This window comes from Crassostrea angulata, chromosome 1 (assembly GCF_025612915.1).
Source record: "Crassostrea angulata isolate pt1a10 chromosome 1, ASM2561291v2, whole genome shotgun sequence".
Lineage (NCBI taxonomy): Eukaryota > Metazoa > Mollusca > Bivalvia > Ostreida > Ostreidae > Magallana > Magallana angulata.
In genome coordinates this window covers 16,648,957-16,665,483 of record NC_069111.1, presented here as the reverse complement: position 1 = coordinate 16,665,483, position 16,527 = coordinate 16,648,957, and the positions used below count along the sequence as shown (strand labels likewise).

The window sequence follows — 16,527 nt, the reverse complement described above, 5'->3', positions numbered from 1 at the left end:
ATCCTTTTTACTTTGATTTGTTGATTTTGAGTAAGTACACAGCCGGATAGTTTTATCAAATAATTTATTAACAGGGCTTGTGAATGAAAATTCACTGTTTTACTACGAGAAGGGATTATCATACCAAAATTTTACTCATCCTAAGTTTCAACCCATTTTCTTGGACGAAGTCGATGAAAATAAATCAGAAAATGCTAAAAAAATATGTGGCTCAAATCCGTCAAAGGCATGCATTTTTGATTACCTAGCAACGGGAGATATTGCACTTGCAGAATCGTCTGGAATAGAGGAAGCATCTGCACAATCGGATATAACAATAATCGGTTAGGATTGTAAACATATATTGAAAACAATATCTTTTTGTTCGTCTATTTCAACGGAAATTAATGTAAATGTGTTTATAAACTGTATCGATATTCACACCTGACTCTGGTCTTATTGACTATATGCTATAAAGAAGCTTAAAACATAATATAATAATAATACGTATTAGGTTTAAAAAAATCCCGCATTGCTTATTCAACAACAAGTATCATTTAAAAAGGATTGTCATTTTCTTTTTTAATTTTTTACAGAAAATGAATCGCCCATTATAACAGGCAATGATTCAATCAAAGTTGAAGTCAATAAGACTGTTTGTATGCAATTCAACGCCTCTGATGACAGCAGTAATCTGCCTATATATAACCTTTTGAAGCAACCTCAGAATTTCACTCTTAATAAAACAACAGGAATTGCCAAGTGGACGCCAGTCAGTGCAGCTGTATCAGAATTAAGGTAACACACGGTTATGGATGTCCAATTTTTCAATATTTAGATATCTCTGAATACTAACTAAAATTAATCACTAACTAAAATCAAATTCAATATCTAATGACTCCAACGTTCTTGATTTGGAATCTAATTATTCCTAAGAAAAATACAACTAATTGATGCTTGCTATTATATACAACTTCTTTTAGTATCAGCGTGAAAGATGACGTTGGAGCTGAATCGCCGTCTATTGACGTCACAATTGTACTTTGTAAGGGGTGTGGGAACAATGGTAGATGTAGTTTTGACAATATCATATCTTCCGAAAATGACCGTTTCAGTTTGGCAGTTTGTGAGTGCGACATCGGCTATTCCGGTAAAACAACTAGTTCTACTGTCTTTAAATTGAACACGAATTGTTGTCAATTCTTAAACTTAAAGTTTTGTTTGTCAGAAATTGATAAAAACTTATCGTTGCAGGTGAAATTTGCGAATTAGATACCGACGCCTGCCTCAATTATCCATGCCCTTTACAACGAAATTGTACTGACCTAACACCGAAGGAGGAAATCAGATTCGGTCGGGGTTATAATTGCACTGATTGTCCCAAGGGATATAACGATATAGATAATAAATGTGAAGGTAAATATATATAAATGGTACATAAATGAAAAAAGGTATATACAAAACATTCTGCAAATTTTGATGAACAATTTATTTTAATTTAAACAAATAAAATAAGCAACAATCTTTTAATTTAAATTCCGAGTTGTTTGACTAAAATTCATTAATACTTTTATGATTGTTTAAAATTAATTTAAATATTAGCACAAAATTGATAATAAAATTTATATATTGATTTGTAAGGCACTGAGCGTTACATGAATTTTTTTCTAAAAAATAAATAGATATAAACGAATGTGAAGAAAACAGAACAAATGTCTGCAACACTCGGACAGAACGTTGTGAAAATTCGGAAGGAAGTTACCTGTGTATCTGTTTACCAGGCTTTAGAAAAGACAACGGCATTTGTAAAGGTACCCCCTCGCCTCAATTGTGTGCTAACGCCATTTATAGTATCTCATTTGTCATGTTTTCAATCTTCTGTGCAAATAAGCATTTTCTTATATTAAGTATTAAATTATAACACTTAAAAATTCTTACTTATCATCAAAAACTTTCACAGATTCGATTTGCCAGGAACAACATTTTTTTGTGCGGAAAGTTTTTGTTTAGCAAACAATCATAAATTAAGCAATTATTGAAAATTTATTTGCTGTATTATTTAATTTGACTTTTATACGCAAGTGTATTCGAAGATGTTCCATGGGCCGTGTTTAGAAATTAATATAAAAGAGTTCGACCGACTATCCGCATAAAAGCATGCAAATATATGACCAGTAGAAATACGCAACTTGGTGTATCGAATAACAATTTATTAACGATTCAAAGTTGCCTTTTCTGCATGATTTATGCAGCTGGTGTAAAGAAGAATAATGATCCCCGTAGAATAATGACCGTGGCTCATTTTTTAAAGTAGAATAATGACCCCCTTGCTGTAGAAAAAGTAGATTAACTAGAGCAAAGCTCGTTGTAAAGCAACGAGTAGGTCTTCTGTTGCAGCTGCGAGATGAAAGAACGATTTACGATTGACACTTTAAAAGTGATACGGTGACTCAAAAATGATGTTTTACTTTTTGATTATGAAAATGGAAATAAAAAGAAATATACAAAATTTGATCATACGGGAGGTTTCACGCATTTTGTCACCGATTATCGACAACTCATTAAGACTCGTCCGGAATTACACAAGTAAACAAACCTAGTTGTTTTGGACACTGATTTGAGTGTCACGCGATTGCGATTGTTGTCTAAAAATTGTAAGCTGGTGGCCCATGTACCTGTCATACTACGTTTCAAACAATCTCAACACTGATCAATCAGCAAAAACAGGATAATTTTTTAGGCATTTGGCAAAAAAATCTATATATTTAACTAACATTGTTGTGCTTTAATACAGGTAAATGTGTTGTCGAGAACTTTCAAATGCTACTGATATAATATACATTGTACGGCACTTAATTGTGCAAATCGGGTAATTATTTCTGTTAGCGTTAACTTTGTTTACTAACAAGGGCATTGCTAAGCGGAGCATCCCCTCGCGACATGAGTAATTGTGTGTAGGGATGCATTATTTAGCAATATATAGTTATGTTAATGAGAAGACCACATTCTACTAACCCTCCATTACTGCAAAAACTACATTTTCTTTACCTGTACTAGATCTAAATCAAAAAAATATCAAGTTGTTGATTTGAACTGCTTACTTTCACTTTGGATTCAAAGAAGTGAAGCGGATGATTAATAACTCTTACTCCGAAATTTCGATTGATAACTCGTATACAAAATTGATTATGACATTGATTTAATGAAATAATAATTTGTAATAGTATTAATGGTTTGGAAAGGCACATGCATTTTTTATTTGTTATTTTACAGAAGTGTGTAATCTATGATAAATATTTTTTAGTTTTGAACGAATTTTGTCATAATGTATGCCCCCCCCCCTTTACAATGGTGTAACTTTATCAAAGTTTTTGCATAAAAATTTGACCAATTAGTATTGCATTCGTTTTAATCTTTTACAATGAGGCATATTTGTGCAAAGGTTGAGGAAATTCTATTGGAAGGTTTTTTATTAATTTACTAGAAAATTGAAATGGAGTGCACACACACATACATACATACACACATACATACACACATACGAACACACACACGCACGGTAGCGATGCTATACCCCCTTCGCAACAAGTTGCGCGAGGGGATAATAATCAGCAAAAACAATTTCCAAAAAATTTCAATTTTGTAATAGCTAAGACCTGAGATTTCGGGTCACATAGATTTTTGGGAGTTGATTTTAATCAACTCTCCTATGCACTTACTCGGGCAAAGCGAAAGTGAAACTTACAGTGTTTGGACCTAAGCACAAATCAATACCGCTGACAACACTTAGTTTTTGAAAATAATCGATAAATTCGATGCTAGGTATTCTGAAGCATTGTTTTTCAAGACAACTTATTAATCAATACCATGAAAATGGTAAGATTTTAAATTGTACAAACAGTTTAAATATTTTTTAAAGTCGTATGTATTTCTACGCTAGAGTTCAATGTAGTCTCGTTCAACCAGACGCTTGGCTGTCTCCGTTAATATCCGACAAAACAGAGTCTCTCTTGCTTGTCGAAGATAAACGGAGACAGCCGAGCGTTTGGTTGAACAAGACAAGAGTTCACTCTTGCCTGAATCCATACAATTTCTCAGAAATATTTCAATTACTGATACTACTTGCCATGCAAAATCACATATCGTTGATTTTGAATAAATGATAATCGATAAAATCAACTCCCATCAGAACTTCAGTACTTTGATTGTAAATGGAGCGGATCCAAATTAGACGGTATTAAAGTAAACAAAGTCTACAAAGGACCTTGCTGTCTATCAAAGAATTTTAAAGTTACAGAATGTTTATAGCATACATAAAAGAAAGATAGGTAGGAGAGTGCACCAGAGGTTTCTGTATAAATGCACACATAAGCTTTGGATGGGTGGGAATGGGAGGGAGGGTTGTTGTGAGGCAGAGTTGTACATAACATGAAACTTTTTTTTTTTCATTTGAAACAAAAAAATTTTTCAATGTAAAATGCATTAAAAAATCCAAAACATGAAATTAATCTCTGTACATCAAATTCCTTTTCAAAATGACATTTAAAGTTGTGCTGTTGCGTTGTCAAATCAATGAATTTATAGTTTGGATCAAGTTTTAGTTTTTAAAATTGTGCCTTGAATTGAGACGAAAAGAAGTCAACAGAGAAAGTATCCTACATACAAGTGCATATGTTTAATAACACGTTATACCAATAAAAGAATAACATTTAGTTCCACACTTTAATAAGTATAGAATATAAACTCGTTTAGAATAAAAGGTACATGTATCTTCAAGATTTTTTTAGTATATCAAACAACAGCATAATTTAGTGCATTCACACGCATTAGTGTATCGGTGGTTTTGAATCCGGCGATTCACAAAGCGCCGATAAACGATTGAATTCAGCGAGCGGCCGATGTAAGAATACTTAAAGCAATATGATGTATTTAAAAATCATAACTAGTTTATCGCATCATATTGAATTGATTCATTAATTATTGACCCATGTTTTAGTATACATTGATGCACTGCAAGATACCAAGCACAATTTAATCTATTATTATTATTATTAAGATATTAATAGAATTTATATGATACTATTTTGATATTAGTAAAATGTATATGATCTTATCATTAGATCTCCATCAATTGCCTTTTTAGGAGTTTTTCAAAAAATATTTTACGATTTTTTTCTGATGTTGGCACATACATTTGTGCATAATTTTTGACTTTTTTCTGTGCGCTGTTGGGGCAACATAACACGAAAATAAGCAAACTGCGTTTAACAGTTATCTGGACAACATGCAATTTTTTACATGGTCTCTCAATGAGAGTTTGGCAAAAATACGTATGATAAGTATGTGTCATTGTTGAACGCTGCACAATGATATAGAGATCTTGCTCGTATTAATCTAGTGCGATATATACAAGTAATATGACAATTTTACACACGCTACGGACATCATTTTATTTATTTTAACAAATTTGCAATAACCATAGAATTAATAACTTTTTTAAAAAATCTACAGCAAACACCTTGCATCATGTACGTAACACATGCACGTTTCGTAGGTTAAATGTAAAAACTATGTAAGCTTGGTATTCATGCAAAATCAAAGATATTAAGATTATAGAGAGTAGCTATTTTTTAAGTCAGTATCAGACATTAGGCCCTGGCACGCGAAGCTTGTGTATTAGATAACCGCAAATCGCTAGTCTAGGAATGAGTTACGTAAACATATACAGAACATAAACGCTTTGAACAAAATTACAAATTGGTTACCTCGTATCCAAGATATCTGACTTTGAAACTACTTGAATTTTCACTTTGATCAGCTGATTTTGAAGTTATAAACATCGAACTTGTAAAGAAATCGCTGTATATAGTTTTCATATTCGTAGCAAAGGCACACAAACACACTTACATTGCGACAAATTGATTGTTAACAGTTATATCACTTCTCTTGTCGACAAACGGCGGGAAATGACGCTGCACTCGCTGTAGAAATCTGCTGAACTTTACTTGATGTTTTTCCATGAATAATTTTAAACAAAAGGACAATAGGCCTTAACGGTCACCCTGAGTTGCATATAACCCATACACAAACTTGTCGAGAAGTCTCATATATTCATTTAATTTGGTTTCATTTTTGAGTAGAAAAATTATAAATTTGTAATAACGACCACCTCCCTGCCTGTATTCTTTCAAAAAGAACTATGAAACCTAGAATGTTGGCAAAAACTTTAAGATCTGGTCTACAAAATCATGAATTCAGTTTTTCTTTCGGGTGTGTGGGAGTAAAGTAGATAATTTTTAAGCATTATATGCATTAACACCTATACATCCATTTTGGCCCTGTCCTAGAGTCAAAACCCATACTTCAGGGGACATGAAATTTAAAATAAATTTTAGTAGAGGACTTCCTGGTTAACATAATTATGAAGTCAGCTTCTCATACAGATGTGTGAGAAAAGAGAAGAAAATTTTAAAACATTATATGCATTAAAACTATATTGCCCCCCCCCCCCCCAAGTCCTGAACCCCTGACCCAGGGGCCATGAATTTCACAATTTAGGTAGTTTAGGTAGGGGATTTAGTGGATATCATAACTATGCAGTCATTTTTTCCCCACATGTTTGGGAGTAAATAAGAAGTTTTTTTAAGATTTGATACAAATTTTCTATATGGCCATAATGGCCCCACCCTAGAGCCTGAACCCCTGACACAGGGGTCATGAATTTCACAATTTTAGAAGAGAGCTTCATGGACATCATAATCATGCATTTAGTTTTTGACAAATATATATGGGAGTAGAGAAGAAGATTTTCTAAGATTTGATACATTTTAACGATATGGCCATATTGGCCCTACCCTAGAGCCAGACTTCCTCTCCCAGGAATTTCACAATTTTGGTAGAGGGCTTCATGGACATCATAACTATGCAACCAGTTCCTCACATTTGTGGGAGTAGAGAAGAAGATTTTATAAAATTTGGCTTTTTTTTTTATTATTTGGCTCCCACTTGTGGTGCCCCGGGGGTGGTAGGTTTCTATCATATCTAAATGTGTCCATGTAGCTCTTTAGAACTTTGTCAATTTCTTTTATCACTTCATAACGATAATGTGGTGAATGGTGGTCCGTTATCTCCCTTTTCTTTACAGTGTACATCAAACGAATTACAGGGCAGCGCAGGAGATTAGGTCTAATATTTCCAGGTCCTAAATTTAGGCTGTATGGGTACCTGTACCACAAGGTGGTTCCGAGGGGTTTATATCTCCATTGATTGTTAATGCTCCCACAAACTATTGATGCATAAATCATCTTGATATTAATAAATGTATGCTGATGATAAAGGAAAATATATTTTCTGTTCCGAGTACTCTCAGTACTTTGACGATTTTCCTTATTGGCCGTTAGCTTCTGTTGGCTTAATGGCTGCTAACTTTAACATGGTTATAATACCTAACAAAGGAGTAAACTTTTTATAAATTTGGTTTCATGATTAATTCTGGGTGATACAATTGCATACCGTGGTCCCAGTAGTTCGTAGTATGGGAAAATTGTCAATGCAAGTATAACTTATCAACAATATCGAGTCTACTCTTTCATTACCAATAAACAGAATTTTGTTTTATAGTGTCTTGTCTCTTGAAATAACTTTAATGAGTTGTCACTTGTAACAATGAGAAAAATGTAACTCGTTAAGATGACAACCATGTCCCGATACAATACGTCAGTATCTTGTCATAACGGATGGATTTTTATTTTCTAACATTTACCCCTTCTTTCACTTTTATTTTATTTAAACTTGTACGTGAAAAAAATAAATCACTCGCTGTGGCCTTCAACTCTACATTCAGGTATATCGACGACGTATTATCAATTAACATTTGCTATTTTCATGCTTATGTCGACTCGATATATTCCAGTGAACTTGAAATAAAAGATACCACAGAGTCTGCGTCATCTGTTTCATATTTGGATATTTTACTGGAAATGGACATTAATGGTAACCTAACAACAAAACTTTACGATGAACGCGATTACTTCAATTTTTCTATTGTCAACTTTCCTTACTTATGTAGCAATATACCTTCATCACCTGCATATGGTGTTTTATCTCTCGGTTGATTCGATACACAAGGGCATGCTCTGCGTATGAACACTTTTTAAAGCGATGTAAGCTACTGACAAACACGTTAATAAAACAGGAATATCAACAGTCTCGTTTGAAGTCATCTTTTCGTATGTTCTATATGGTCAATACAACGACCTTGTCTGCAAATGCAATATTCCACTGGGTCGTATGCTGACTGACGTTTTCCATACTAATTGTTAGACCATAATTAATCACCTACTTGTTTACGGATTTTTCAGTTTTTTCCCGACTAAGAGCACACGGCGGGGAGGATGCTCACTCCTCCTATGCACCAGCCTCCTTCCTCAATCTTTTCAAAGGTCCGTGTTGCTCTGCTTTGAATTTGTATTTCGTTTTATTGATTTTTGAGATGGTTGATAGTTTGTTGTCATTTTTTCGTTGAATGTGAATTAAAATTTCTGTTACTTTCTGTAAACTGCAATAAAAATTATAGTGTGTATGTAATTCAGTGAAAGATATTTCAAAAATAATAAAAAATTATACTGTCTATAAGTGGGACATTATTCTACAAGGGTCATTTTTCTTTATGTAGAGTGTTCTCATTTTTATGAAAATGACACCTATTCATCAGGCAAAAAGGTCATTTTTCTTATTAAATAATGACTGAGGTCATTTTTTCTGCGTAGAATGACACCCGGTCATTATTCAACGGGGGTCATTATTCTACTTTACACCGGCATGGACAATACAGGACCCAGTTTCCAACTAAGGATCATTGTGGATACGATTAACTTAAAGGCAAAACATACATGAGTTAATAAACAGAGTTACTTTTGATTTAATATACAGTTAATTAAAAAGATTACTCAAGATTTATGATGAATTCAAAAACAGATGACGTTAATAAGACATCATACAGATTTTTTTTTATCTAAATCACCATATTAATATGTTTGTTGTGCATATTTAAAAAAGAAATATTTAAAGTAATTTTTCGACTAAGTTAAAGATACTGGCGACATTTGTCAATACAAAAAACGGCATTTCATGTCCAAAAAGTGCTACTTAATTCGCCCTAACTCCGAGTGATCACTGACCCTTTTCTCTTTGTATTTTTAGGCGTGCTTTGTCTACAGATTTCTCTGATTTCAAAAAAAAAACTTCTATCCCTCACCTTTGATTTTAAAGGCAAACTTTTAACTATGTTCAAGTATTAAGCATTGTTTTTTATATTATTTACATGTTGTATATAATTTGTATATATGTGATAAAGTTTACCGTCATTTTGTTGTTAAATGACCAATTTCGATTCAACTATGTGTTTTAGTTCATCAATTTAAAATCAAACAAAGCAGAAACATTCAGAGTTAAGAGTTGACAAAAAAATACTTCTTAATATGCTGTTATACTTTATTGAGAAGTGAGATACATAAACAATAATCTCTCAAGCCAAAGTAATATGATATCATAAGTGTTATTACTAAAATATTTGATAGGGGCTTTAAGCTCAAGTGAATACATGCCTTGGGTGGCAGAGTGTATTTTTTCTCTTTTTGTCTTTGCGTCTGTTTTATCCTGCGAAAGTTTATATATTGCTTTAAATCTATAGCAGGTAAACTCTTTCTAATGGTTATTAAAAAAAATAAAACTAGATCTCAACTAGGAGATCCATGATCATTAATTTGATAGAAGATTATTTTATATTTATATTCATTTTGATTCAGACATTGACGAATGTTTTGAAAAAACCTCCGGATGCGAGCAAATCTGTAATAACACACTTGGATCATTTGAATGCCTGTGTTTTCCGGGATTTTCCCTAAATAGTGCTACCGCTACTTGCTCCATAAATGGTTTGTATGTTTTACTTCGAGGTCAATGATTCGAAATTGCTGATATCATTCAGAGCATAATTATGAATAGCTGTTTTTACGCATAATATAAATGTTCTTTTGGATCCGTTGATAATCATTATACTTTTATTCAGCCGAAAACTCTTGCGACGGCGTTCCAAGATTTTGTGAGTACACTTGTGATCCAATCGAGAAAAAATGCCTTTGTCCGATTGGTTTTCATGTCGCCGAAGACGGGCAAGGTTGCCTAGGTGAGCAGCACTCCTTTTTCAGTTAAACTGTGTGTATACTTAGCTTGAAATAATACACTATTTTTGCATTTTTAGATGTAAATGAATGTGATTTACAACCCTCGAAGTGTTTACAAGGATGTTACAACACCAATGGTTCATTCCAATGTTATTGTCGACCTGGATTCAAATTAAATGACGATAAAATTTCATGTTCAGGTACAGTAACACTTTTCTTGTTATTTAAAATATACTAGGATTATCTATTAAAATACCTTATTCAAACATGGGTTCATGTATATATTTTCAATGGTACATTCTTTTGAAAAGTAACATGGATTCAAAAAATCTTTAAGCTATTGAGACGGCCGATTCTTAACTTTTTTGTAGATTGTACAAGTGAAATATATTTTTGTACTATTTTGGACAGAATGTGAAGAACCATATTTCGGGGAGGATTGCAGTCAAATATGCACCTGTGGACAAGGCATGAAACGATGTGACCCCGTCACTGGGTGTGTGTGTAAACTTGGCTGGACTGGAGAGAACTGTACAGTCGATATCAATGAGTGTGAAAATAATCAGGATACATACATATGTGGAAATGAAAAGGTGTGCCAAAACCTGGAAGGGTCGTACACGTGCAATTGTAAAGAAGGTTTTCAAAAGAATGGGGATAGTTGTGAAGGTAAGCCTGAACTTCATATTAAAGCTATGCTCGTCTCTAAATATGCACTTATATTCTGATCTTTCGTTTTAACCAAAGGAGCATATTTTTTAACCTTTCTGTATAATTCTAGATATTATTTATTTGATTTTAATAATGAACGGTGATTTCTTGAATAAATATTAAATCATATTGTAATCGTTTTCTGCTATATTTCCTTTACTTTTAGATATTGATGAATGTTCAGATATAACTTTGAATACATGCGCAGATGATACCAACTGTCAGAATCTTTATGGAAATTATACTTGCAATTGCAAACCAGGATTTCAGAAATATGGTTCTCATTGTGAAGGTGGGTAGAAAATTTGAAAATTTTAATTTATTCCAACTGATAGAATTGAGTAATCAGACTTCTCATACAGGTTGCCGAAATAATTTTATCGAAAGTAAGTCTTTTGAAATGTTATGTGAAATACATTTTGCAACCGAAAGTAAAATATTGTCTGGAATATTTTTAATAGTTCCTTTTTTAATAAGTCTTGTTAAAAAATCTTTAACAGGTTCTGTTTTTATCTTGTTTCAATTGTAATATTGGCAAATCCAAAAAATATTCTTATCTTTCCTGAAAAAGAGATGTTAGTAAAGTTGGGTTCATTTTATGTTCATACGGTAAGGAATCATTCGATACTTTGGCATGACCCCTAAATAAAACTGAAACACGTTAACCTCCTTGGACTCAGGTAAATCATGAAAGAACTATATATGATAAGAGTTAAATTTGGCCCCCATAATTCACCATTTTTTAAGTGTTTCGGGTACAATAAAATGTTAACTAATTTTTTAGAAGAGTTGATATAAAATATATTTTTCATCTATTTATATTGATTTATTTGCACTCACTGGCAGTATATGACATCAGAAGTGACGCCATTTCTATAACTCAATCAAAATCAGCCAAAATTGACATTTTTCTTATCTATTTACGAATGGAAAATATAGAGCGCATGCTTGAACAAGGAAAAAGTTTTTGTCACTTATTAGTCTTGGCTAGATATATCTCTGATTAAAATATTTTATTTGTTCAAGAAAGCGCTCTATGTTTTCGGAAGGAAAAACTGCTTGAAAACAAGCTGTTTTACGCTAAAAATGCAAAAATGGCGGGAAAAGGTTGTTTTTACAATGTCATATTTCTAAATTGTGGGCACTTGAATCAAAATGAATATTATGTAAACACATCATATACATATCTGTACTAAGAAAACAAAGAATAATAGTAAAATAATGATTTTAGGGGGCCATTTTAGGCCCTTATCATATATAGTCCTTTGGCCCACTGCGTAAAATTTGTAACCATGCTTTAATACCTTGATTACCATCGCCTTTAAATTTTTCTAATTTGATAATTGAAGACATTTTAAAAAGGTAGACAAAAACAGTTTCTTCCTGCTGTGTTATATAGTTCCCGTTGCTACATATTCCTAGCTGATATGGGGGAGGTTCTCCAGTGCATTGTTATTGTCCGGGACTTGGTGTGCATCCGGGGCGTTGTATCCGTCCGCGTTGATGTGCTGTAGGCGTTGATTACGTCCAGGGAATTGCATCGGTCCCGGGTGTTAAAGAGCATCCCGGACGTCGTTTGTGTCCTGGGTAATGATCAGTAGATGCTGTGCTGCTTTACATTTGTGGCCCAATCGTGTTTGTTAGGTCGTTGATGGCTCTTTCGTGGTGTGGCTAGGACAAGTTGGAAACCCGGATTCCACCACTGTATCATAACGACTCCAGTACTATTTTATAAAACTCCACTAGAGGTTACATGTATATGGAGAGTTACTGGAATATGTCCTCCTCGACATGGGGAGTAGCCCGTGTCCCAGCCTGTATAAAAAGAGGAGACAGAAAGACAGCTTCCAGGTGACTACCGGAGAGCTGTGTTACCCGCACCCCCATTTTATACGCACGGACACTGCGCTACAACATTCTCCTCCTAATAAGTAAATGCAATCAAGTGCATACTAATGATCTGACGCATCGTTGTCAGTTGTAGCATTTTACTTAGATTTCTGACCCGGCGTCGACGGGCTCATCACTGGACTTAATAACACATTTCTCCATGAACATAAATAAACATACGCTATCTATATACCGCATGCATTTGTACCAATTTCTATAGAATCTTCGTTATGATATCTATTAAATTAAACTTTTTCTGTCATATCTCTCAATCAATAAAAAGGTAACCAGCAAATTATTTTTTTTTATTATATGATTTTTTTTTAAATTTCAAATTCACTAGACTTTCCCCGTGCGTGCACAGATTGACATTGCATATGGTATCGGACATTTACGAAATAGATACATCAACACACCGTATTGTTGACATTTACATACTTTTAATTTCACTACACTCTACTTAGATAGAATAATCTAAATGTGTTTATGGTCAGGCCATCGCCACGGTTAAAATGCCTCCCATATACCTGTAATGTAGCAAAACATTGCAGAATCGCTCAGAAACGATTTTGGAGAAAATTAATGAAGCTGCATTGAAAATAACAATTAAATTATTTATAACAAACCATTTTGAGGCTGTAAATATCTTTCATCTAAAATTTAATTCATATGAATGAAGAATTCAATACTTTTTCACCAACGTTTTTTTACTTGCTTCGAATTTACACACCATATTGACATTCGAAATCTCGAGATTTTTCATATTAAATGCATTGAGTTAGAGTAATCTCCCGTTTTTCCTTTGATGAATATGACAAATATTCAATGAAAATTTACATGTACATGGATTTGTAATATCGTTTCTGAGTTAATCCATACAAATGTGATATTGTGGAAACATAAACTAAAGAGCCTCCCGTGATTTAGCGTGAATGTAATGCGCATGCTCAAGATTGTAAAATCCATGATTTCCGGATTTTTAAAAGGAATTTTCGTTGATTATCAATATTAATTAGCGAAGCTTGATTGAGAGAAAATAAAAACAAATTGGTAATCTTCAAATACCACTGATGTTTAAAATGTATAAAACAAAGGACAATACTCTTCCGATTTTTCGGTATTAAAGCCAAAAAATTCGAGTCTATTATTTATTATAGTATTATTTTATTATAGTAGTATAGATGTTAAGCTAATTGTCTACAGGAATCACACGGCTAAAATTAAATTATGGCAATGAATTTATAAAAAATATTGTTTTCTTTGAATTAAAATGTTCTGTTTTAGATGTTGATGAATGTGAAAAAGGCATCGCTAACTGTCAGCAGATTTGCATTAACACCGTCGGTGGGTTTAACTGTGAGTGTGAATTTGGATATGCTTTGGATGACGTTAAAAGAAAAACATGCGAAGAAGGTATTAAACAAAATTTTATTGAAATAATCCTGTTAAAAGCCTGCGCCTTTCTAAAATCGCTTTTGAAGATATTTGAACATACAGAGAATAGTCACGATTGTTATTTTTTTTTCATTTAGTGCTCGATGTATGTTCACTTTTTCCCGCATTAAACTGCAGCTATGGATGTATGTTTGATGACAAAAATTTCTACAAAGGATATTGTTTCTGTCCATCAGGATATGAACTTGATTTTGACAATAGGACCTGTAAAGGTTTGTACTGTAAAGCTGTGTTTCTTTATTCGCGTATACGTGCACGTGTAAATATTTATGTGTATGTCTCTTTGTAAGCGGAAATGTAAAACCAACTTAAGTGTCCATTGCCTCTACAATCAAAAAAGGACATGGTCACGAATTGAAAAAAAATTGCAAAGACTATTTTCAATTTTTTTCATTTTAATAAGATTTTGATATATAAACCAAATTAAATGTTTTTGTCATCTGTCCGTCCGTTCGTCTTTCTGTCTGTAAACCTTTAACATTTTATTATTTTATAAATTAACACAGATATTGATGAATGCAATGAATCAAGCACCTGCCAACATAATTGCACAAACCTTCAAGGCTCCTTTGAGTGTGCTTGCGCCACTGGATACTCATTGGACAATGATGGAATATCATGCAAAGGTAAAATTCATTTGTATTTAAATCCATTTTAAAATGCTGTTATCTTTTTTTGAAGGTATTTATCATAAATTTCAACAACTTCCTTTTATTTTTTATACAGATATAGATGAATGCCTTCAAGACTCGCATTGTGAACATTACTGTAATAATACAGAGGGTAGTTACGTATGTGGTTGTCGGGACGGTTACAAGTTAGTTAATTTCAGTAAATGTGAGGACATTGATGAATGCAGTACTATAGATACCGGGTGTCAGAACTGTACAAATATCCCAGGAAGCTTTCATTGTTCGTGCTTTAAAGGATATGTTTTAAACAACAACACAATTTCAAATTGCACTAGTGAGTCTATGCTCTATTCAGAACACTTTATAAAGGCAATAAATCATTGTAAGTTATGTAAAAATTCACGCTTCATTCAGCACATTTTGTTTTTATTCTGTTTATGCACCTTTTGATAACTTGAGAGAAAAAATCGTCATTGTTTCTGTCACTTTGATTTTTTTTATCAATCTGTTTAATATCAAATACATTTAAGTTCAATACTATTGCGGCCCCATATACTTGAAGCTCTCTCCAGATAAATGGGTAAAAATGCTATGAAACTTAAGCTTTTGTATCGATTTTGTAACAACTTGCATTTAAGTAACCAAGATTAGCGCTGTAACAGTATTGCAAAGCTCTTTACTAAAAGGTTCTGTGGTCCATTGTCTGGGTCTCTCTTTCTGTCAGTCTGTCCGTCAGAACTCGTTCCAATCTATGCATAAAATTTTTCTTTAACTAAATATATACATACAAATTTTGGTATGTTGTGGTTTAATAGAATGTCCAGAAGGCTACTACGGAGAAAACTGTCAAGAAGAGTGCAGTTGTGGACAAGGTTCTGATAGATGTGACCATATAACTGGTTGTTACTGTAAACCTGGGTGGACCGGCGCACTCTGTGAAACAGACATCGATGAATGTAACAGTACAGACAATCCATGCAATAGCTACACAGAGGAATGTATCAACAATTACGGGTCCTTTATATGTAGATGCAAAGAAGGATTTACCAACAGCACAAATGGCAGCTGCAAAGGTAAAATGCATAATACTTATTAAAATCCACAGCTAAGTTGATTTAAATTTCTTTTTATAACGTGATTGTTTTCACAAATTCGATAAACGGGATATAAAAGTAGAGTACAATGCATGTACATAATAAAAAAAACAATCTTCCTTCATTGATTTATAGATATAGATGAATGTGTTCGATACTCCCCTTGTGAACACATCTGTAATAACACTGACGGTAATTATGTGTGTAGTTGTCGGGACGGTTACAATTTGGTTAACTACAGTAAATGTGAAGACATTGACGAATGCAGTACTATAGACACCGGTATCGATGGGTGTCAGAACTGTACAAATACCCCTGGAAGCTTTCACTGTTCTTGTTCTGCCGGATATGCTTTAAATTCCACAACATTGACCAACTGCCACAGTGAGTTTCTGTTCAAAACCATTTGAACAAAGTAATACAGAAATCACTGAAATCTCTGATCAAAGATAATGAAGACCTTAAATTTCAGAAATTAGATTAATAGTGTGAAAAATATACAAGTACCTTATTTTTTCCTTAATAAACTTCTGATTACATTTCTGTAAAGAAATAATTCATTTAAAACTCGGTTCAACTATG

General features: G+C 33.2%; 1 protein-coding gene across 1 annotated transcript in view; it reads left to right on the top strand.

Annotated features, from left to right (window-relative positions):
- Positions 1-16,527, top strand: part of LOC128168852 (uncharacterized) — a 58,563-nt gene that overhangs the window by 26,114 nt on the left and 15,922 nt on the right. The window contains 16 exon segments of the mRNA XM_052835013.1: positions 75-323; positions 576-777; positions 963-1,129; positions 1,234-1,395; positions 1,662-1,790; positions 9,786-9,914; positions 10,049-10,165; positions 10,241-10,363; positions 10,575-10,832; positions 11,041-11,166; positions 14,049-14,177; positions 14,297-14,431; positions 14,726-14,845; positions 14,946-15,185; positions 15,667-15,924; positions 16,081-16,329. Coding sequence (XP_052690973.1) covers positions 75-323; positions 576-777; positions 963-1,129; positions 1,234-1,395; positions 1,662-1,790; positions 9,786-9,914; positions 10,049-10,165; positions 10,241-10,363; positions 10,575-10,832; positions 11,041-11,166; positions 14,049-14,177; positions 14,297-14,431; positions 14,726-14,845; positions 14,946-15,185; positions 15,667-15,924; positions 16,081-16,329 — 2,793 coding nt within the window.